The sequence below is a fragment of the Lampris incognitus genome, chromosome 8, assembly GCF_029633865.1.
Source record: "Lampris incognitus isolate fLamInc1 chromosome 8, fLamInc1.hap2, whole genome shotgun sequence".
NCBI lineage: Eukaryota > Metazoa > Chordata > Actinopteri > Lampriformes > Lampridae > Lampris > Lampris incognitus.
In genome coordinates this window covers 56,717,353-56,739,435 of record NC_079218.1, presented here as the reverse complement: position 1 = coordinate 56,739,435, position 22,083 = coordinate 56,717,353, and the positions used below count along the sequence as shown (strand labels likewise).

The 22,083-nt window shown below is 49.3% G+C and overlaps 1 protein-coding gene across 1 annotated transcript in view; it reads right to left on the bottom strand.

The window, feature by feature from the left end:
- rars1 (arginyl-tRNA synthetase 1) overlaps positions 1-22,083 on the bottom strand; it is a 59,596-nt gene that overhangs the window by 24,453 nt on the left and 13,060 nt on the right. Inside the window, exons 4-9 of the mRNA XM_056284392.1 lie at positions 20,734-20,848; positions 17,453-17,553; positions 14,914-15,035; positions 11,518-11,638; positions 9,001-9,130; positions 5,435-5,539 (exon numbers count right to left, since the gene is read on the bottom strand). Coding sequence (XP_056140367.1) covers positions 5,435-5,539; positions 9,001-9,130; positions 11,518-11,638; positions 14,914-15,035; positions 17,453-17,553; positions 20,734-20,848 — 694 coding nt within the window. The remainder of the gene's footprint in view (positions 1-5,434; positions 5,540-9,000; positions 9,131-11,517; positions 11,639-14,913; positions 15,036-17,452; positions 17,554-20,733; positions 20,849-22,083) is intronic.

The following is a 22,083-nucleotide window of genomic DNA, read 5'->3' as shown; positions in this document are numbered from 1 at the left end:
GAGGATGGACAGAAGACAGACAGAGGAAGGACAGCAGATGGACAGAGGATGGACAGAGGATGGACAGAAGACGGACAGAAGATGGACAGGATGGACAGAAGATGGACAGGATGGACAGAAGACGGACAGAAGATGGACAGGATGGACAGAGGATGGACAGAAGACAGACAGAGGAAGGACAGCAGATGGACAGAGGATGGACAGAAGACAGACAGAGGACGGACAGGATGGACAGAGGATGGACAGAAGACAGACAGAGGATGAACAGGATGGACAGAAGATGGACAGGATGGACAGAAGATGGGCAGAAGACAGACAGAGGATGGACAGAAGACAGACAGAGGATGGGCAGAACACAGACAGAGGATGGACAGAAGACAGACAGAAGATGGGCAGAAGACAGACAGAGGACGGACAGAAGACAGACAGAGGATGGACAGAAGACGGACAGAAGATGGAAGGACAAGCTGGTGAGAACACTAGCTGCACTTTGCTGAGGTACTGATCTGTTTCTGAAGTGTTTCAGTCCAGACCAGGTCGGTATGGACGTGTGTAACGTATTACACAAATAACTACACTCCTAAAGAGATTGAGCATTATAGTTAACACAAGATAACATGTACTTGCGAGACAACTGCGCGCGCGCACACACACACACACACACACACACACACATATATATATATATACATCCATCCATCCACTATCTGAACCGCTTATCCTGCTCTCAGGGTCGCGGGGATGCTGGAGCCTATCCCAGCAGTCATTGGGCGGCAGGCAGGGAGACACCCTGGGCAGGCCACCAGGCCATCACAGGGCCCAAACAGGACTCTGGACTGAGTCTCAGCGGTGGGCTGGGTATATTTACAGGACTCTGGACTGAGTCTCAGCGGTGGGCTGGGTATAATTGCAGGACTCTGGACTGAGTCTCAGCGTTGGGCTGGGTATAGTTGCAGGACTCTGGACTGAGTCTCAGCGTTGGACTGGGTATATTTGCAGGACTCTGGACTGAGTCTCAACGTTGAGCTGGGTATAGTTGCAGGAAACTGGACTGAGTCTCAGCATTGGACTGGGTATATTTGCAGGACTCTGGACTGAGTCTCAACGTTGGGCTGGGTATATTTACAGGACTCTGGACTGAGTCTCAGCGTTGGGCTGGGTATATTTGCAGGACTCTGGACTGAGTCTCAGCGTTGGGCTGGGTATAGTTGCAGGACTCTGGACTGAGTCTCAGCGTTGGACTGGGTATATTTGCAGGACTCTGGACTGAGTCTCAACGTTGAGCTGGGTATAGTTGCAGGAAACTGGACTGAGTCTCAGCGTTGGACTGGGTATATTTGCAGGACTCTGGACTGAGTCTCAACGTTGGGCTGGGTATATTTACAGGACTCTGGACTGAGTCTCAGCGTTGGGCTGGGTATATTTGCAGGACTCTGGACTGAGTCTCAGCGTTGGGCTGGGTATATTTACAGGACTCTGGACTGAGTCTCAGCGTTGGGCTGGGTATAGTTGCAGGACTCTGGACTGAGTCTCAGCGTTGGGCTGGCTATAGTTGCAGGACTCTGGACTGCGTCTCAGTGTTGGGCTGGGTATAGTTGCAGGACTCTGGACTGAGTCTCAGCATTGGGCTAGGTATATTTGCAGGACTCTGGACTGAGTCTCAGCGTTGGGCTGGGTATATTTACAGGACTCTGGACTGAGTCTCAGTGTTGGGCTGGGTATATTTGCAGGACTCTGGACTGAGTCTCAGCGTTGGGCTGGGTATATTTGCAGGACTCTGGACTGAGTCTCAGTGTTGGGCTGGGTATATCTGCAGGACTCTGGACTGAGTCTCAGCGTTGGGCTGGGTATATTTGCAGGACTCTGGACTGAGTCTCAGCGGTGGGCTGGGTATATTTGCAGGACTCTGGACTGAGTCTCAGCGTTGGGCTGGGTATATCTGCAGGACTCTGGACTGAGTCTCAGCGTTGGGCTGGGTATATTTGCAGGACTCTGGACTGAGTCTCAACGTTGGGCTGGGTATATTTGCAGGACTCTGGACTGAGTCTCAACGTTGGGCTGGGTATATTTGCAGGACTCTGGACTGAGTCTCAGCGTTGGGCTGGGTATATCTGCAGGACTCTGGACTGAGTCTCAGCGTTGGGCTGGGTATATTTGCAGGACTCTGGACTGAGTCTCAGCGGTGGGCTGGGTATATTTGCAGGATTCTGGACTGAGTCTCAACGTTGGGCTGGGTATATTTGCAGGACTCTGGACTGAGTCTCAACGTTGGGCTGGGTATATTTGCAGGACTCTGGACTGAGTCTCAACGTTGGGCTGGGTATATTTGCAGGACTCTGGACTGAGTCTCAGCATTGGGCTGGGTATATTTGCAGGACTCTGGACTGAGTCTCAGCATTGGGCTGGGTATATCTGCAGGACTCTGGACTGAGTCTCAGCGTTGGGCTGGGTATATTTGCAGGACTCTGGACCGAGTCTCAGCGTTGGGCTGGTTATATTTGCAGGACTCTGGACTGAGTCTCAGCGTTGGGCTGGGTATATTTGCAGGACTCTGGCCTGAGTCTCAGCGTTGGGCTGGGTATATTTGCAGGACTCTGGCCTGAATCTCAGCGTTTGGCTGGGTATATTTGCAGGACTCTGGACTGAGTCTCAGCGTTGGGCTGGGTATATTTGCAGGACTCTGGGCTGAGTCTCAGCGTTGGGCTGGGTATATCTGCAGGACACTGGACTGAGTCTCAGTGTTGGGCTGGGTATATCTGCAGGACTCTGGACTGAGTCTAAGCGTTGGGCTGGGTATATTTGCAGGACTCTGGACTGAGTCTCAGCGTTGGGCTGGGTATAGTTGCAGGACTCTGGACTGAGTCTCAGCGTTGGGCTGGGTATATTTGCAGGACTCTGGACAGAGTCTCAGCGTTGGGCTGGCTATAGTTGCAGGACTCTGGACTGAGTCTCAGCGGTGGGCTGGTTATATTTGCAGGACTCTGGACTGAGTCTCAGCGTTGGGCTGGGTATATTTGCAGGACTCTGGCCTGAGTCTCAGCGTTGGGCTGGGTATAGTTGCAGGACTCTGGACTGAGTCTCAGCGTTGGGCTGGGTATATTTGCAGGACTCTGGGCTGAGTCTCAGCGTTGGTCTGGGTATATCTGCAGGACACTGGACTGAGTCTCAGTGTTGGGCTGGGTATATTTGCAGGACTCTGGACTGAGTCTCAGCGTTGGGCTGGGTATAGTTGCAGGACTCTGGAGTGAGTCTCAGTGTTGGGCTGGGTATATTTGCAGGACTCTGGACTGAGTCTCAGCGTTGGGCTGGGTATATTTGCAGGACTCTGGCCTGAGTCTCAGCGTTGGGCTGGGTATATTTGCAGGACTTTGGACTGAGTCTCAGCGTTGGGCTGGGTATATTTGCAGGACTCTGGACTGAGTCTCGGCCGGACTCTGGACTGAGTCTCAGCGTTGGGCAGGGTATATCTGCAGGACACTGGACTGAGTCACGGCGTTGGGCTGGGTATATCTGCAGGACACTGGACTGAGTCTCAGCGTTGGGCTGGGTATATTTGCAGGACTCTGGACTGAGTCTCAGCGTTGGGCTGGGTATATTTGCAGGACTCTGGACCGAGTCTCAGCGTTGGGCTGGGTATATTTGCAGGACTCTGGACTGAGTCTCGGCGTTGGGCTGGGTATATTTGCAGGACTCTGGACTGAGTCTCAGCGTTGGGCTGGGTATATTTGCAGGACTCTGGACTGAGTCTCAGCGTTGGGCTGGGTATATTTGAAGGACTCTGGACTGAGTCTCGGCGTTGGGCTGGGTATATTTGCAGGACTCTGGACTGAGTCTCAGCATTGAGCTGGGTATATTTGCAGGACTCTGGACTGAGTCTCAGCGTTGGGCTGGGTATATTTGCAGGACTCTGGACTGAGTCTCAGTGTTGGGCTGGGTATATTTGCAGGACTCTGGACTGAGTCTCAGTGTTGGGCTGGGTATATTTACAGGACTCTGGACTGAGTCTCAGCCTTGGGCTGGGTATAGTTGCAGGACTCTGGACTGAGTCTCAGCATTGAGCTGGGTATATTTGCAGGACTCTGGACTGAGTCTCAGCGTTGAGCTGGGTATATTTGCAGGACTCTGGACTGAGTCTCAGTGTTGGGCTGGGTATATCTGCAGGACTCTGGACTGAGTCTCAGCGTTGAGCTGGGTATATTTGCAGGACTCTGGACTGAGTCTCAGCGTTGGGCTGGGTATATTTGCAGGACTCTGGACTGAGTCTCAGTGTTGGGCTGGGTATATTTGCAGGACTCTGGACTGAGTCTCAGTGTTGGGCTGGGTATATCTGCAGGACTCTGGACTGAGTCTCAGATGTGTCCACACAGTGCACATTTATCAGGCTGCAAACACAGCGAGGAGGAGAAAAACGTGGAACATCTCCAAAACAATGTGCTGGACACCTGGTAGCCAATTAGGAATGATGAAATGTCCACTGTGTTGGACATCACCTCGTTACCGCGGGAACGATGTAAGCTGCTGTTGATGAGATGTCACATGGCACCTCCAAATGCGTCCAGAGACTTTAATTGGTGCTTAAAAATAAACATTTAGATTTTTTTTTATAATTTGTTGAGGGAGGGGGGTGGGAGGTGGAGAGAGAGACGGAGGGAACAGAGAGCTGTTAGAGATGGAAAAAGGTAGGTTGATGGAAGAGATGGACAGAGGAGGAAGAGGAGGCGAAGGTACGACAGAGGAAGGGCAGACTGCAGTGGTACAGAGACATGAACAGAGAAGAGGGAGAATAAAAGAGGGGTGATAAAGGGACAGGGGGATGGCAAGGCAAACCATGACAGAAAAAAAAAACGATCTTGAAATAACTTGGGCTGAGAATGAAGTTTGGTAGAACAGCATTGCCCCCTGCTGGTAACATGATGTAACTGTGAAAAACGGTTTTATGAGTCGGAATCCAAATAATTTCTTTTACTAAATAGAAACGAAGGTGATGAAATTTGGGGTGACACACCGACTCCTATTTATTTATTACTTTATTTACTGAAGACCTTTAGCCAACGTTTGTGCTAGTTAGGGACAAACAGACAGGTCTGTCTGTCCCTGTCTAACTATTATTATTATTATTATTGCTGGGCTGAATTCAGGTAAGTCACTCTGACTCCTCTAATCCTTCACTTCACTCGTCCTCGGAGACAACACACTGAGAAAGTGTTAAAGTGAATAAGAGTGTCGGTGTAGTGGGTTGTTGTCGTCGATGTTATAATTTTGACCATGTTTAATATTACCGTCGTTATAGTAACAATATTAGCACTACTGTCATGACCGGCAGCCACTGTGGCTGTGTGTTGGCTGCTGCTGTGCGCCTCAACACACCTTCCAGAGTGTCAAAGTTCAAAATGGCAGCAGTTCTCTTTGACCTCTGGCTTGTGGCCCGACTGACCTTTGTCCTCCAGCTCCTTCACCACGGCGGTCATCATGTCCTGGTAGAAGGACTCTCCTCGCTCAATGATTTTGATGTCCAAGCAGTTGTAGACCTTCTGGAACTCTGCAGCACAGAAACAAACCAACACAGGAGTCATTTTCTGCCGGACACAGTGAAGGGCGTCAACCTAATTTGCATTAAATTAAACAGGCCGCACATAAACACCAGTATCTATCGCTCATGGTGTTCTGCTCAGACATGGAGACGACCAATGCATCCATAACGTCTTCCTGCATGAGAAAATCTGCATGATGATTATTCAGTCAATTAACCACCAGTCAACTTACTTCATCTGGCACATTTCTAACCAAGATGAAACCGACTTCACCCAGCGGCAGAAAGCCATAGGAGAAAAGTGCACAACAAGGCTTAAATAAACAAATCAAAGACTGAATAACAGATTCAAAAAAGGAAAAAGGACTGGTTGTTAAAGTCCATAGTGTTTGCACTGCAACAGTTTCGGTGGGAAATAAACTGGAGGTGTCTGCCAAGGTGACATTGCCACCACCAGGACACATCGTCAGTTGTGTACCTCAGCATCACAGGGTGTTTCGGCCTTTTATCACAAGACACCCTCCGCTGAGGCAGGCCCACCACAGGTTGATCGGTCCTGGGTGTGTGTCCTGTGGTTAGCTGTTCACCCTGGCAGCCCAGACGGCGTCTCTCCTTTTGATCCAGATCCAGTGGCTAGTCCTCTCAGCAGTGTTGGCTAGCTCTTTGATCGCTCTCCTGTGGGCCTGCCCCCTGACTCCTAGTTCCTTCAGGAGTTTTGCTGTGGAGCTGGCAACAAAGCCCCTACAACCCACCTCCACAGGGCGCACCTCCACCTTCCAGCCTCTGTCCTCTGCTTCGGCTGCTAGGTTGGCGTACCGCGGCTTCTTACGCTCGTACGCTTCATCGACTGCGTCCTCCCAGGGGACTGTCAGCTCAGTGATGTAAGCGAGCTGGTTAGAATTGGACCAGAGGACGAGGTCTGGTCGCAAGGTGGTTGTTGCGATCTCTGTCGGGAAGATGAGCTTCTGGCCTAAGTCCGCTCGCATTTCCCAATCCCTGGCTGAGTTTCGTGAGCCTAAGTCGAGAAGTGAAGGGTTGGCCTTCAGTTTATCCCCCTCCCGAACGAAAGCTGGAAAACGCCGCGGCACTTCCTGGTTGTTGAAGGGTTGGGTATTGTTGGAAACCCTCTTACGCTCAAGTTCAGCTGCCAAGCACCCGAGCACCTGCTTGTGTCGCCAGGTGTATCTGCCTTGGGTGAGGCTGGTCTTGCAGCCAACCAAGATGTGCTTGAGGGTTGCTGGGGCTGTACACAGGGAGCAAGATGGATTCTCTCCAAGCCAGAGATTTAGATTTGTGGGAGAGGGCAGGACATCACATGTGGCTTTGATGATGAAACTCAGCCTGTTTGATTCCATGCTCCAGAGCTCACTCCATGTGAGTTTCCTCACAACAAGGCTTAAATAAACACATCAAAGACTGAATAACAGAATAAAATTAACATTCTGAAGGAACAGTGAGTTTGAATGGTGAGTTGAACTAGGTGAATTTTAAGTGTCAGTCATGAGTTTAGGTGTGTATCTCAGAGGTGATGGGCGACGGTCTGCATCCTCGGACCACGTTAACATTTAGGAGGAAGAGAAGAGAGTTCATGGATGGAAGGGTTGTATGTGGGACCGGGCAACAACTCAATATTACTGTTATATCGTCTTTCAATGTTGTATTGGGATGAAATATGGATCTTGTTATGCAGCATCATTTACAATTTTATCTAAATTAAGGATAATGAGTATCTATGACCTTTAACCTGAACACCGGAGTTGTTTTAATATTATACTTTACATTACCAAACCGTTTCACGTGGTGAACCTCAGCTGGATTCTGAAACATGGTGTTTTTACATATGGAAGCAGATATGGTGAGATATATATATATATATACATATATATATATAATTCCAGCAGCATGGTGGTGCAGCACGGTGGCGCCGCGGTTAGCGCGGTCGCCCCACAGCAAGAAGGTTCTGGGTTCGAGCCCCGGGGAGTCCAACCTTGGGGGTCGTCCCGGGTCGTCCTCTGTGTGGAGTTTCCATGTTCTCCCTGTGTCTGCGTGGGTTTCCTCCGGGGGCTCCGGTTTCCTCCCACAGTCCAAACACATGTAGGTCAGGTGACTCGGCCGTACTAAACTGTCCCTAGGTGTGTGTGTGTGTGTGTGTGTGTGTGTGTGTGTGTGTGTCGGCCCTGTGTGATGGTCTGGCAGCCTGTCCAGGGTGTCTCCCCGCCTGCTGCCCAATGAGTGCTGGGATAGGCTCCAGCATCCCTGCGACCCTGAGAGCAGGATAAGTGGTTCGGATAATGGATGGATGGATGGATATCTAATTCCAAAGGGTGTGCTCCAATTATCAGGGCATCGCACTGCTCAGCGTCCCTGGGAAAGTCTGCTCTAGGGTGCTGGAAAGGAGGCTCCGCCCGATCGTTGAACCTCGAATCCCGGAGGAACAATGCGGGTTCCGTCCTGGCCGTGGACCAATGGACCAACTCTGGGAAAGTCTGCTCTAGGGTGCTGGAAAGGAGGCTCCGCCCAATCGTTGAACCTCGAATCCCGGAGGAACAACGCGGGTTCCGTCCTGGCCGTGGACCAATGGACCAACTCTGGGAAAGTCTGCTCTAGGGTGCTGGAAAGGAGGCTCCGCCCGATCGTTGAACCTCGAATCCCGGAGGAACAATGCGGGTTCCGTCCTGGCCGTGGACCAATGGACCAACTCTGGGAAAGTCTGCTCTAGGGTGCTGGAAAGGAGGCTCCGCCCAATCGTTGAACCTCGGATTCCGGAGGAACAACGCGGGTTCCGTCCTGGCCGTGGACCAATGGACCAACTCTGGGAAAGTCTGCTCTAGGGTGCTGGAAAGGAGGCTCCGACCGATCGTTGAACCTCGGATCCCGGAGGAACAATGCGGGTTCCGTCCTGGCCGTGGACCAATGGACCAACTCTGGGAAAGTCTGCTCTAGGGTGCTGGAAAGGAGGCTCCGACCGATCGTTGAACCTCGGATCCCGGAGGAACAACGCGGGTTCCGTCCTGGCCGTGGACCAATGGACCAACTCTGGGAAAGTCTGCTCTAGGGTGCTGGAAAGGAGGCTCCGCCCGATCGTTGAACCTCGGATCCCGGAGGAACAATGCGGGTTCGATCCTGGCCGTGGACCAATGGACCAACTCTTTACCCTTGCAGAAGTGCTGAGGGAGGCATGGCAGTTTGACCAGCCAGCCTACACGTGTTGCCGGGACTTACTTGGAGAAAGCTTACGACCGTTCACCCCGGGGCACTCTGTGGGCGGTCCACATTATTCTGTCTTTGACTCCGTCTTCATCATCCTCTCTCTCTCCATGTCACAGGCCAGCGTTACTTCACTTTCACTCTTTCTTTGTGGTTTGAACAATTCCTTTCTTTTATTTCAATGTCACTGCCAGCATCACACACACAACACACACACACAGACACACACAGACACACACACACACACACAGGGTTGGATGTACCTTTCCTGGAGACGTCACAGATGAGGTTCCAGGCTTTGATGAAGGCTGGCTCTTTGCTCTGTAGTCTGACCACACACTGGTAGGCTCTCTTCTTGAACTCCTCCTCTTCATCAAAACGCTTCTTAGACTCCTGAGAGAGAGAGAGAGAGAGAGAGAGAGAGAGAGAGAGAGAGAGAGAGAGAGAGAGAGAGAGAGAGAGAGAGAGAGAGAGAGAGAGAGAGAGAGAGAGAGAGAGAGAGAGAGAGAGAGAGAGAGAGAGAGAGAGAGAGAGAGAGAGAGAGAGAGGGACACATGACAGATTTTCCAGTAGAGAAAATTCCATGATGGCCGTCTTCATCATCTTCATTGCCTCCTGGGCTCAAGTCAGAGAGGCATCAACAACAATAAAACTCGTTTTTAAAGTGTTGTGCACAGTCAATTACTGTCACCGTGAGTGAGTGACAGCATCACAGCTGGGTGTCACTTTATCCAAATCCCCACAATGCACCTCTCACACAGAGGCTGTGACTCAACACCCAAACTATAGCTGCAGTATGTACTGCATATTACTCCTCTTTAGTGTACATTAAGGTCATTGTAGTATGGAAAAACACAGTCTACTAGAAACACCAGGATGGACAGGAGTTTCATCCATAAGCCTGGATATGAATGGACGGGACACGTTTGCAGAAGAACATGGTGTGCTGCGTGGTCATGGACACGTAGGCGGTGTGAGCCGCATCCACTTCCTGTCACTTAGTATAACAGATTTACCACGCAATCTAAACATCATTTAATGGATAGTAAGTACTAAACAGTATGCAGTACTCCTAGTACGTAGTACATAGCAGAGTATTTGGACACAGCCAAAAAAAAAGCTACACTACTGAGCAGAAGTAGACTGGAACTGGACACTGGCTGGCTGTTATCTGACTGACAAACTAACTGACTCATTTAAGGTGCCATGACAGGAGTAATGTATTTTTCTTCTTTTCTCCCCCCTTTTCTCCCCACTTGTACTTGGCCAATCACCCCACTCTTCCGAGCCGTCCCGGTCGCTGCTCCACCCCCTCTACCGATCTGGGGGAGGCTGCAGACTACCACATGACTCCTCCATACATGTGGAGTCACCAGCCGCTTCTTTTCACCTGACAGTGAGGAGTTTCACCAGGGGGACGTAGCGGGTGGGAGGATCACGCTATTCCCCCCAGTTCCCCCTCCCCCAGAACAGGCGCCCCGACCAACCAGAGGAGGCGCTAGCACAGCCACCAGGACACATACCCACATCTGGCTTCCCACGCACAGACACGGCCAATTGTGTCTGTAGGGACGCCCGACCAAGCCGGAGGTAACACGGGGATTCGAACCGACGATATCTTATATATATATATAAAGCAAGAGTGTATGTTTGTATGTTCGCTTAAAACTCCAGAAATACTCACTGTAGAACAAAAAGAAAGGTATCCTTAGAATCAGCATTTTCCAAGGATTGCACAGTTCGAAAAATATTTAAAAAACCAAGTAAAAAATGTGATTTATTTGCGAAATTGAGTTTATTTCGCTCGCTCCGATTGTTCTTCTTCTGTCCCCCTACAGCAGCCCCTCTCTGCCATCCATCATGTCACAGTGCCACAGAGTGGCGATGGAGTGTAGTGTCCACAAACAAAACATCTCCCCCATTACTCATGGAAATACCACTATGTCATTATGACTGAACTCAGCCTAAGTGGCTTTAAACATTTTCCATCTGGAGAAGCAAGCAAAAACAAAACAAAAACGCGACCTGTCATCATCGATTATATCGTAAAGATCAGATCGTGTTGGTTGTTTTGGTGAGAACATTTTCCCAGGACGATGCCGGGTACCTCTGCTCGTGTACCTTTCTTCTTGTAAGCTCTTATCTGGACTTAATTTACATCTAGTGAACACTATGTTGCAGAAATCCACAAAAACAAAATTGTTTTATTTTTGTGTTAATAACTGGGGTTTTTCTTTCTTCCAGATGAGTGCAATGGTTTTGTAGTAATGTGGTGCACTTGTGGGTGTGCGCTGATGAAACTGTCCCAGACATTCACGACAGTCAGACTGAATGACTGAGTTGGAGAGACTGGGGTGAGACTGAGGGAAGACGAGTGATCATCTACCACCAAACGAAACTAGCCCACAGCACATTGACGTCTACCTTCTTCTAAAAATGCCCAGCCGTGACTGGCTGACATGGGCGGGTGTTTTTAGAAGAATGTGGACACTGGTGCTCTGAAAGGCATTTCTTCGACCGTTTCGAGAGATTTGGCGAGGAGGAGGAGGAGGAAGAGGAGCAGGGCAGCTGAAAAGACAGAATAGAACCTTTCTTTCATCTTCTTGCCTGGATCATTGAGCATAAAGACAGAACAGAACCTCGGAGCAGAGTAATGCAACGTGGTTAATTAGTGGTAAGACGAGGTGATTTATTCAGTCCTTCAGTTAAATGAAATGAAAACACATCACAATACCAAGACAGAAGAGGAGAAGATGCAGATGGGCAGGAGCATCACTGACCTTGTAAAAGGCCTGCAGGTCTTCTATGGGTGGACAGGTGGTCAGGTAATCGGGGAATTTGTCCTGCAGGTGGGCGATGAGCATCCCGAACTGAGTTCCCCAGTCTCCCACATGGTTCAACCTGCCGAAGGCCACGGCCAAGGTCAAAACAACTGCGAGACATTTCCGTTTCATATCCAAGTCGACCGGCCGACACTGGAGTCCAGAACAGAGGCAGGGGAACAAGCTTTCACTGTAAACCTGTTGACACTGGCTGACTGTAATTCTTAAAGTGGTCTCTGGCTGCACTGTGCAGTAAATAGGACTTGATACCGGCTGTTACCATCTCGTCTGTATTCACTTAACACCGCTGCTGTCAGTGTCTACTCTTCAATCCTGTTCTACTTGCCCTTGTGTCGATGTAAACATACTTTGTTCTTTATTCCATCGATCTATTATCCGAACTGCTTCTCCTGCTCTCAGGGTGGCGGGGATGCTGGAGCCTATCCCAGCAGTCATTGGGCAGCAGGTGGGGAGACACCCTGGACAGGCCGCCGGTCTAATTCATCTTATACACACCTACACTGAACATACTACACATGACATGCTGCTGACTATACGGGTCCTATGAAGTCAATGTACAACTACTACTTCCCATAATGTTACTATGGTATTAAGTACTCTATGATTCCAGCTGATAACATGAAACGTCATCTGTGTTTTTCTGACTCTCTCGTGAGTCATTTTGGACACAGTGTCTGGTAGATGACGGAGTGTGAAGGACGTGAAGCGCTGTGGGGAGCAGTTCGGAGACCAGCGGCAGGTGTCATCATGTGGTACCATGTGACCTGTATCTGAATAATGAGCGGTCCAGTCACTTCTGCATTTACACCTGCTGTCGCATCTTGCACTTCTCTGCACTGCGATCACATCTGACTTCCCTCATACTGTCTGCGGAGTAGACAGGTGAGTGAGGGGTCTGTCATGATCCCAACAAAACCACATCAGAAATGTTCTCTGAAGGACTTATCCAAATAACTCACACACAGAACAGCTGGGTAGGTTTATAACTGCTGTGGGTCATGATGACACAGAGCATGTTTATCACTAGAACGACCAAGACGGCCATGTGACCGGTTTGGATTTTCAAAGTTTAATAACTTCGTGGGGGGAAAAAGATACCGGCCTTGCCGCTCCCCGAGTGCTCCTAAAACTGCATATATTTGCATTAAAATGAGTTTTAGGTCAATTGCACACACAAAAACAAGTTATGACAAGATCTACCTAAAACGACCATGAGCGGTCAACATGACTGTCTCGTAATATGCGCGTGATCGTGCGTGTCATGTGACTATTTATGACGTGTGTTGGTCGCATCAATTCCTTTGTTAAGTTCATTGCTCTGTCCTAGAAACACACTAGCGTTCTCCAGTGCAGAGTAATAGTCGAAACTTGATTTTTGATTTCCAACATGTCCGGTTATAGACGCTGTTACAGACGCCCCATGACTACCACCGAAGTGTTGCAGTATTGACAGGTGTTGGACAGCGGCCAATGCCTGTAAATGCCAGAGTAATAGAAGCTAGGTTAAGAGGAGGAGAGGTGATGATCAGCAGCAGCAGTATGGTTTCATGCCATGAAGGAGCACCACAGATGTGATGTTTGCTTTGAGAATGTTGATGGAGAAGTATAGAGGAGGCCAGAAGGAGTTACATTGTGTCTTTGTGGATTTAGAGAAACCATACGACAGGGTGCCGAGAGAGGAGGTGTGGTATTGTACGAGGAAGTCGGGAGTGGCAGAGAAGTATGTAGGAGTGGTGCAGGATACGTATGAGGGCAGTGTGACAGTGGTGAGGTGTGCGGTTGGAGTGACAGATGGGGTCAAGGTGGAGGTGGGGTTACATCAAGGATCGGCTCTGAGACCTTTCTTGTTTGCAATGGTGATGGACAGGTTGATGGACGAGATCAGGCAGGAGTCTCTGTGGGCGATGATGTTTACGAATGACACTGTGATCTGTAGCGAGAGTAGGGTGCAGGTGGAGGAGAGCCTGGAGAGGTGGAGGTATGCACTGGAGAGAAGAGGAATGAAAGTCAGTAGGAGCAAGACAGAATACATATGCGTGAATGAGAGGGAGGACAGCGGAATGGTGAGGATGCAGGGAGTGGAGGTGATGAAGGTGAATGAGTTTAAATACTTGGGGTCAACAGTTCAAAGTAACGGGGAGTGCAGAAGAGAGGTGAAGAAGAGGGTGCAGGCAGGGTGGAGTGGGTGGAGAAGAGTGTCAGGAGTGATGTGTGACAGAAGGGTACCAGCAAGAGTTAAAGGGAAGGTTTACAAGATGGTGGTGATACCAGCTATGTTGTATGGTTTGGAGACAGTGGCACTGATGAAAAGACAGGAGGTGGAGCTGGAGGTGGCAGAGATGAAGATGATAAGATTTTCATTGGGAGTGATGAAGAAGGACAGGATTAGGAACGATTATATTAGAGGGACCGCTCAGGTTGGACGGTTTGGAGACAAAGCAAGAGAGACAAGATGGAGATGGCTTGGACATGTGTGGAGGAGAGATGCTGGGTATACTGGGAGAGGGATGCTGAATATGGAGCTGCCAGGGAAGAGGAGAAGAGGAAGACCAAAGAGGAGGTTTATGGAGGTGGTGAGGGAGGACATGCAGGTGGCTGGTGTGACAGAGGAAGATACAGAGGACAGGAAGAGATGGAAACGGATGATCCGCTGTGGCGCCCCCTAACGGGAGCAGCTAAAAGTAGTGGTAGGACAGCGGCCATTTTAAATTGTTTGAAAAATAGTATTGAAAGTTGTTAACATGTTAATTTAGGTGTCAGTTAGTTTCCTAACAGACATACTAACATATGTAATGCGGCTAGTGATAGGGGACTCCATTACCCGCAGTGTTAGATTAGCTTCGCCAGCCTTGGTTCACTGTTTCCCCGGGACCAGAGTCTCCGACATGGAGGCTAATCTCAGGGTGCTGCATCACGGAGGGAGAGTCGGGGAACCAGGCACACAGCACCACTACTTTCAGCAGCACTGTTATTCATGTGGGCACCAATAACGCTAGGATGAAGCAATCAGAGATCACAAAAGCCAGCCTAGTCAGGACGCTGGAGTTCGCCAGAAAGATGTGTCGGCATCGATTAACTGTCTCTGGTCCCTCACCTGTGAGGCGTAATGATGAGATGTTGATTTGACCTGATTAACATCTCAGCTGGGTGTTTATCCTGACAGAATACAGACGTTCAAAACCGCGGCAGTCACTTTGACGGCTCGTGGTCGTTTCAGGTAGGAGTTACATCCCAGGCGTTCTAGAGTTAAACAGCGGCTGCAGGGGTGTATGTTGTGTGACTATGTTATGTGTGTATGTTGTGGGTGTATGTTATAAGCTGCGGCAGGCTGACCTCAGGACGTCGAAGCCGAGGAACTCAAACAGGCGACACATGCTGTCGCCAATGATGGTGGAGCGCAGGTGACCCACATGCATCTCCTTAGCAATGTTGGGAGAAGAGAAGTCCACCACCACCTGTGTAACACACACACACACACACACACACACACACACACACTTTGCTTTGTAAAGAAATACATGAATATTTCATTTGCTTCCACAAAAACTTCGATCTGGAGGCATCCACTTAAAACTGCTCCACCTCACCCCTGCTCCACCTTCCCCAGGAAATACTTCCTCTTTATTTATACAGCACTTCAACCTGCTCCACCTTCCCCAGGAAATACTTCCTCTTTATTTAAACAGTGCTTCAAACTGCTCCACCCTTCCCCAGGGAATACTTCCTCTTTATTTATACAGCGTTTCAGACTGCTCCACCTCACCCCTGCTCCACCTTCCCCAGGAAATACTTCCTCTTTATTTATACAGTGCTTCAAACTGCTCCACCCTTCCCCAGGGAATACTTCCTCTTTATTTATACAGCGTTTCAAACTGCTCCACCTCACCCCTGCTCCACCCTTCCCCTGGGACTACTTCCTCTTTATTTCCACATTATAATCTACACAGAGCCCTTTACACTGAACACAAGTCCACAGAGAAAATGAAGATAATGACAAAAGAAGAAAGCAGAGTAAATACGTATAATACAAATAACAAAATCAACGATAAACTAAATCAATTAACTTAAATTAAATTAAATTACCGTATTTTCTGGTCAACAAGTCACACCGGAAAATCAATCTCGCTCGGCAAAAAACGCAGTTGCGAGGAAAAAAACAAAATAAAAGTAAAATAAAAAGTCATTGGGGTGTATAAGTCCCATTTGGACGGTGGTACAGTACAGCCCTGCACAGGACCGTTGTCTTAGTCCTGCAGACATCCTGACCCTTCACGCCCGCACAACACAGCTCCATGGATGCTTTGTCTTGTGGCGTCCCGCAGGGCAGACGCGTTGTGTTACTGTGTAGTGCTAATGAAGAGATGCACACCTGTCGGCAATAATACCGAAAATATGTTCTAGTGCATAATTATACTCATACCAGTGCAATAACTACTCTAATTCTAGTGTAATATTTACACCTGCTCTAGGGCAACATCTCATCGTACGCATTTATTTATTTTACTTATTATTTTAGAAAACGTGTTGTTAGCTGAGGTTGTTTTATTTTGTTTCCCTGTGTCTTTTTTTTCTACCCCCCCCCCCCCCATTTTCTCCCCAGTTGTACTTGGCCAATTACCCCACTCTTCCGAGCCGTCCCGGTCTCTGCTCCACCCCCCTCTGCTGATCCGGGGAGGGCTGCAGACTACCACATGTCTCCTCCATACATGTGGAGTCACCAGCCGCCACTTTTCACCTGACAGTGAGGAGTTTCACCAGGGGGACGTAGCACGTGGGAGGATCACGTTATTCCCCCCAGTTCCCCCTCCCCCCCAAACAGGCACCAGAGGCGCTTGTGCAGCTTCCCACCTGCAGACACAGCCAATTGTGTCTGCAGGGACGCCCAACCAAGCCGGAGGTAACACGGGGATTCGAACCGGTGATTCCCGTATTGGTAGGCAACAGAATAGACCGCCACGCCACCCAGGACGCCCCTGCAGTTTTTTGTTTGACCGCCTGCTCCGGCCCACACCAAAGTCAAAACCACCGGTTCCACAAGATTTGCGTAGGGTCTCGGGGGACGCCAATCCCAATGCAGTCCTCTAGTACAGTATTTTCAAATGAGCCACAAGATTAAACAGTGCCATCTAGTGGCCTTAGTTGAAATGCAGCGTATTCATCCGACAACATCCATCAAGCCATTATCTGAACAGTTTATCCTGCTCTCAGGGATGCTGGAGCCTATCCCAGCAGTCATTGGGCGGCAGGCGGAGAGACACCCTGGACAGGCCACCACAGGGCCGGCACACACACACACACACATACACACACACACACACACACACACACACACACACACACACACACACACACACACACACACACACACACACACACACACACACACACACACACACATTCACACCTAGGGAAATGTAGTACGGCCAATTCACCTGACCTACATGTCTTTGAGTCACCTGACTACATGTGTTGGGACCGTGGGAGGAAACCGGAGCCCCCGGAGGAAACCCACTCAGACACGGGGAGAACATGAAAACTCCACACAGAGGACGACCCGGGACGACCCCCAAGGTTGGACTCCCCCGGGGCTCGAACCCAGGACCTTCTTGCTGTGAGGTGAGCACGCTAACCACTGTGCCACCGTGCTGCGCGTATAGATGCGACAGCATAAGACTGTATAAATCACTTTGGAATATAAACTGAAGGACCAGCCTGACGAGTAAAAAAAACAGCGAATTATAATCCGGTCTGACTGTAGAAGTGACGGCGGCGAGGCTGAACATCCTGTGTTAACGCTATTCTACGACTGTTTCCCCCGGACTGCGGAATACATACACATATGAAGTCTATCTATTCAAAATGGTGGACGCACCCTCTTCTTGGTGGCCAGCGGAGGCGGCTGGACACCGTTGAGCAGCAGGTTGGTCAACAGTTTGGAGACGAACTTCCTCTTCAGGTGGACGTTGATGAACCCTGGGGGAGAGAGAGAGAGAGAGAGAGAGAGAGAGAGAGAGAGAGAGAGAGAGAGAGAGAGAGAGAGAGAGAGAGAGAGAGAGAGAGAGAGAGAGAGAGAGAGAGATAAGTGTGTGTGACCCGACCTTTAACATCTGACATTACAGTTTTCCTTGATCGCGTACACACATTTAGCGAATCGTGGGTCAACTCGGTCTAACGCTCACACCTTCTTGGCACAGCGAGAGTCTTCTCTGGCGAAAGGCTCAACTATTTCTCACCGCTTTCACACAACTTTCTTGGAGTTTTAACACACTTCTCCAAACGGTTAACACACTTCTCAGAGAGAGACAGGAAACCTAACTGAATAAGCCTGTCAACACGTTGCAGACACTAGTAGCAGCCTACTGACACTGCTCTCTCAAGTCCACATACCCTCAGCACTGCTCTCTCAAGTCCACATACCCTCAGCACTGCTCTGTCAAGTCCACATACCCTCAGCACTGCTCTCTCAAGTCCACATACCCTCAGCACTGCTCTCTCAAGTCCACATACCTCAGCACTGCTCTCTCAAGTCCACATACCCTCAGCACTGCTCTCTCAAGTCCACATACCTCAGCACTGCTCTCTCAAGTCCACATACCTCAGCACTGCTCTCTCAAGTCCACATACCCTCAGCACTGCTCTCTCAAGTCCACATACCTCAGCACTGCTCTCTCAAGTCCACATACCCTCAGCACTGCTCTCTCAAGTCCACATACCCTCAGCACTGCTCTCTCAAGTCCACATACCCTCAGCACTGCTCTCTCAAGTCCACATACCCTCAGCACTGCTCTCTCAAGTCCACATACCTCAGCACTGCTCTCTCAAGTCCACATACCTCAGCACTGCTCTCTCAAGTCCACATACCCTCAGCACTGCTCTCTCAAGTCCACATACCCTCAGCACTGCTCTCTCAAGTCCACATACCCTCAGCACTGCTCTCTCAAGTCCACATACCCTCAGCACTGCTCTCTCAAGTCCACATACCCTCAGCACTGCTCTCTCAAGTCCACATACCCTCAGCACTGCTCTCTCAAGTCCACATACCCTCAGCACTGCTCTCTCAAGTCCACATACCTCAGCACTGCTCTCTCAAGTCCACATACCCTCAGCACTGCTCTCTCAAGTCCACATACCCTCAGCACTGCTCTCTCAAGTCCACATACCCTCAGCACCTGTGTGAGCTCTGTGCACAATTCATCAGTTAGTTCTCAACCTACAAACGAGGTCAACAGACTGGAGTATGGATCCGCAAGCTCCCAGAAAACGTGCAGAAATACGGACGAAGTGAACGCAGAGCCGGGACAGAGGCCTCCGTCCGTATACGTCTTTAACGTTGACCATGAATGAGCTGCTCCAATGAAATCAGGGCAACACTCGTTGATGACGTAGTCCATCATGGCCTCTCCGGGAGAGAGGCTGGCCAAAGGGTTCAGCCAAACATGAGCCGTCCGTCAATACTGTGGCATCCATTGTTCGTACGTTCCGCAACGAAACTGGGAAGGTCACGTTGCCGGCCCGTACAGTCAGTTTGCTGTGCTGTGTTGCACTGTGTTTGCACCCTTGGCAACAACCAGCTCTGTACTTCTGTAACTGTAAAGTGTGTGGCCACAACACAATGCAGTACTGTAGTTTCACTGAAGCCATTTACAACAGAGCAACTGACTTTCAAAATATACAATTTCAAATACTTTCTGACAGTATATCCCCTAAGTAAGAGTGCTCAGTACAAAACCCAAATTGTGGCGTGGTTGTCAGTGGTAACACAGTCAGTACTGTGAGGTGCTACACACAAGCTGAAGTGACGGTTGCAAAGGCTGGCATTAATAGCTGTGGTTTCAGTTTGGTTATCCATCGTTAAATAAATGAGAAAACACGCATTTTCAATTGAGCACAATTTGTGGGTTTGGATGGAAATGTTTGGTTTTGATGGGTGTGTGACAGGTTTTGAGAAGGTGGTGTCACTCTGCAAACATCATTTACTGTTTTGGTCACTCTGTCTTCTGTTAAGGGCTGTGTGTGAGCTGTTTTGAAAAAGTAAACTGAATGGGAAGATGTGCCAAAGCAATCCAGAAAAACTAACACAAACCTGTGGCGGCTTTTATCCAAAGCACTTTCCAGAATCCCGAGTCTATTATTTTCAACACTAGAGGGCACCAGTGGGACTAAGCTTTATCCTGAACGTGAAACCTGCTCCTGAGAGTTGGTATCATCTGGTGGCCACCATGTGATTTTTTCTCCCCCAGTTGTACTTGGCCATTACCCCACTCCTCCGAGCCGTCCCGGTCTCTGCTCCACCCCCTCTGCTGATCCGGGGAGGGCTGCAGACTACCACAGGTCTCTTCCCATACATGTGGAGTCACCAGCCACTTCTTTTCACCTGACAGTGAGGAGTTTCACCAGGCGGACGTAGCGCGTGGGAGGATCACGCTATTCCCCCTAGTCCCCCCCTCCCGAACAGGCGCCCCGACCAACCAGAGGAGGCGCTAGTGCAGCGACCAGGACACATACCCACATCCAGCTTCCCACTCGCCTCGCAGACACCGCCAGTTGTGTCTGTAGGGACACCCGGCCAAGCCGGAGGTAACACAGGGATTCGAACCGGCGATCCCCATGCTGGTAGTCAACGGAACAAACGGCTACACTACCTGGACGCCCCACAATGTGTTTGATATACATCAATGTATACCAAACATTTAATTAAAACTAATTAAACGTTGGGTAATGTTTAGATTTGTTTTTAGCACCTGTCGCTTTCTCTTCCACATTCAACCAAAAATGCCTTCTTCTTCTCCTTTTGTGTCAGACTCTGCACTTCCTGTGTGGCCCCATTACATGGGAACACTTGGTAGAACTGGCGAACCCCACCGATGAACGATAACCTACAGAGGAGCATTTACAAAACGCTGACACACTGAATGACTGTTGCTGCCAAAATGCAAGCGAGACCAGGTACCCAAATACGACATTTAACATGGAAAAAATGACAGATGACGACTTCAAACTGGCCCGATTCAGATCTTTTCCTCAGACTACACTGATCCAGTTTACTTTGCAGCAGTGTGAACACAAACAACATCGAAACCTGTCTTTCAATTCCTTGTTTGGGGTCACATGGCTCAAAGGTAGAGTTTAAACTAAAGGAGCGATTTTCGCCACCTGGTCCTGCGATCGCTGTCTTCGTCTTCTCAATCAGCTCATTTTCTGGAATGTTCTGGATGATCTTCTCTGCAATCTCTCTGGGGTTGACCTTTAACCCTTTGGTTTTCAGCATCTGAAAAACACCACAGTCACAACAAGGAAACAGTCAGGCTAACAGAGCATTTCCTCCACCACCCAGGACCCGCCGAGTAGGGTCAGGCAGGAAAAGGGGCTTTCTGATAATTCACTGGACTCCTCTCTAAAAACATCCATCCATTACCCAGACCGCTAATCCTGCTCTCGCAGTCGCGGGGATGCTGGAGCGTATTCCAGCAGTCATGGGCGGCAGGCGGGAAGACACCCTGGACAGACCGCCAGTCCATCACAGGGCCCACACACTAGGGACAATTTGGTACGGCCGATTCACCTGACCTACAGGTCTTTGGACTGTGGGAGGAAACCGGAGCACCCGGAGGAAACCTACGCAGACACGGGGAGAACATGCAAACTCCATACAGAGGAGGACCCGGGACGACCCTCAGGGTTGGACTACCCCGGGCCTTGAAACCAGGACCTTCTTGCTGTGAGGCGACCGTGCTAACCACTGCGCTACTGTGCCTCTCTGCTGTTGCTATATAATAAAAAAAAAATTGCCCCCAAAATAAAAAAAATATTAAATTCTGGATGTTGAGTCACAAACAGTTTTCAGAAACCAAGTCACATTCCCATGGCAGCTGGTAGGAAGCAAACACTCCCCTGACTGTACCAGGCTCTGTGGCTTCACCAGCTGTAATTATAATAATAATCAACAAAACTCACAGAGACACATTGGGGACTGCAGCCACGTCTTTGCTACATTGTCGTTCAAATTTGCAAACGTCGTCACGTCAGTCTTGTGTTTTTCTAGTTAACTCACTCGTCCACATGGATGTCCTGCCCACTCTGTTGTACCAATCTGGAATAGCAGTTTTATAAAAGAACTTCCTACCAGGCCGTTGTAAAGCGGATCAAGTGTTTAGATCACGGCTTTAAATAACAGTCTGTCTGCCATATGGAATATAACCGTTGCTTTGGTGATATATATGTGGAATATAGCCATTACTTTGGCGATATTATGTGGAATATAACCGTTACTTTGGTGATATATATGTGGAATATAACCATTACTTTGGTGATATATATGTGGAATATAACCATTACTCTGGTGATATATATGTGTAGAATATAGCCATTACTTTGGTGATATTATGTGGAATATAACCGTTACTTTGGTGATATATATATGTGGAATATAACCATTACTCTGGTGATATATATGTGGAATATAACCGTTACTTTGGTGCTATAAATGTGGAATATAACCGTTAC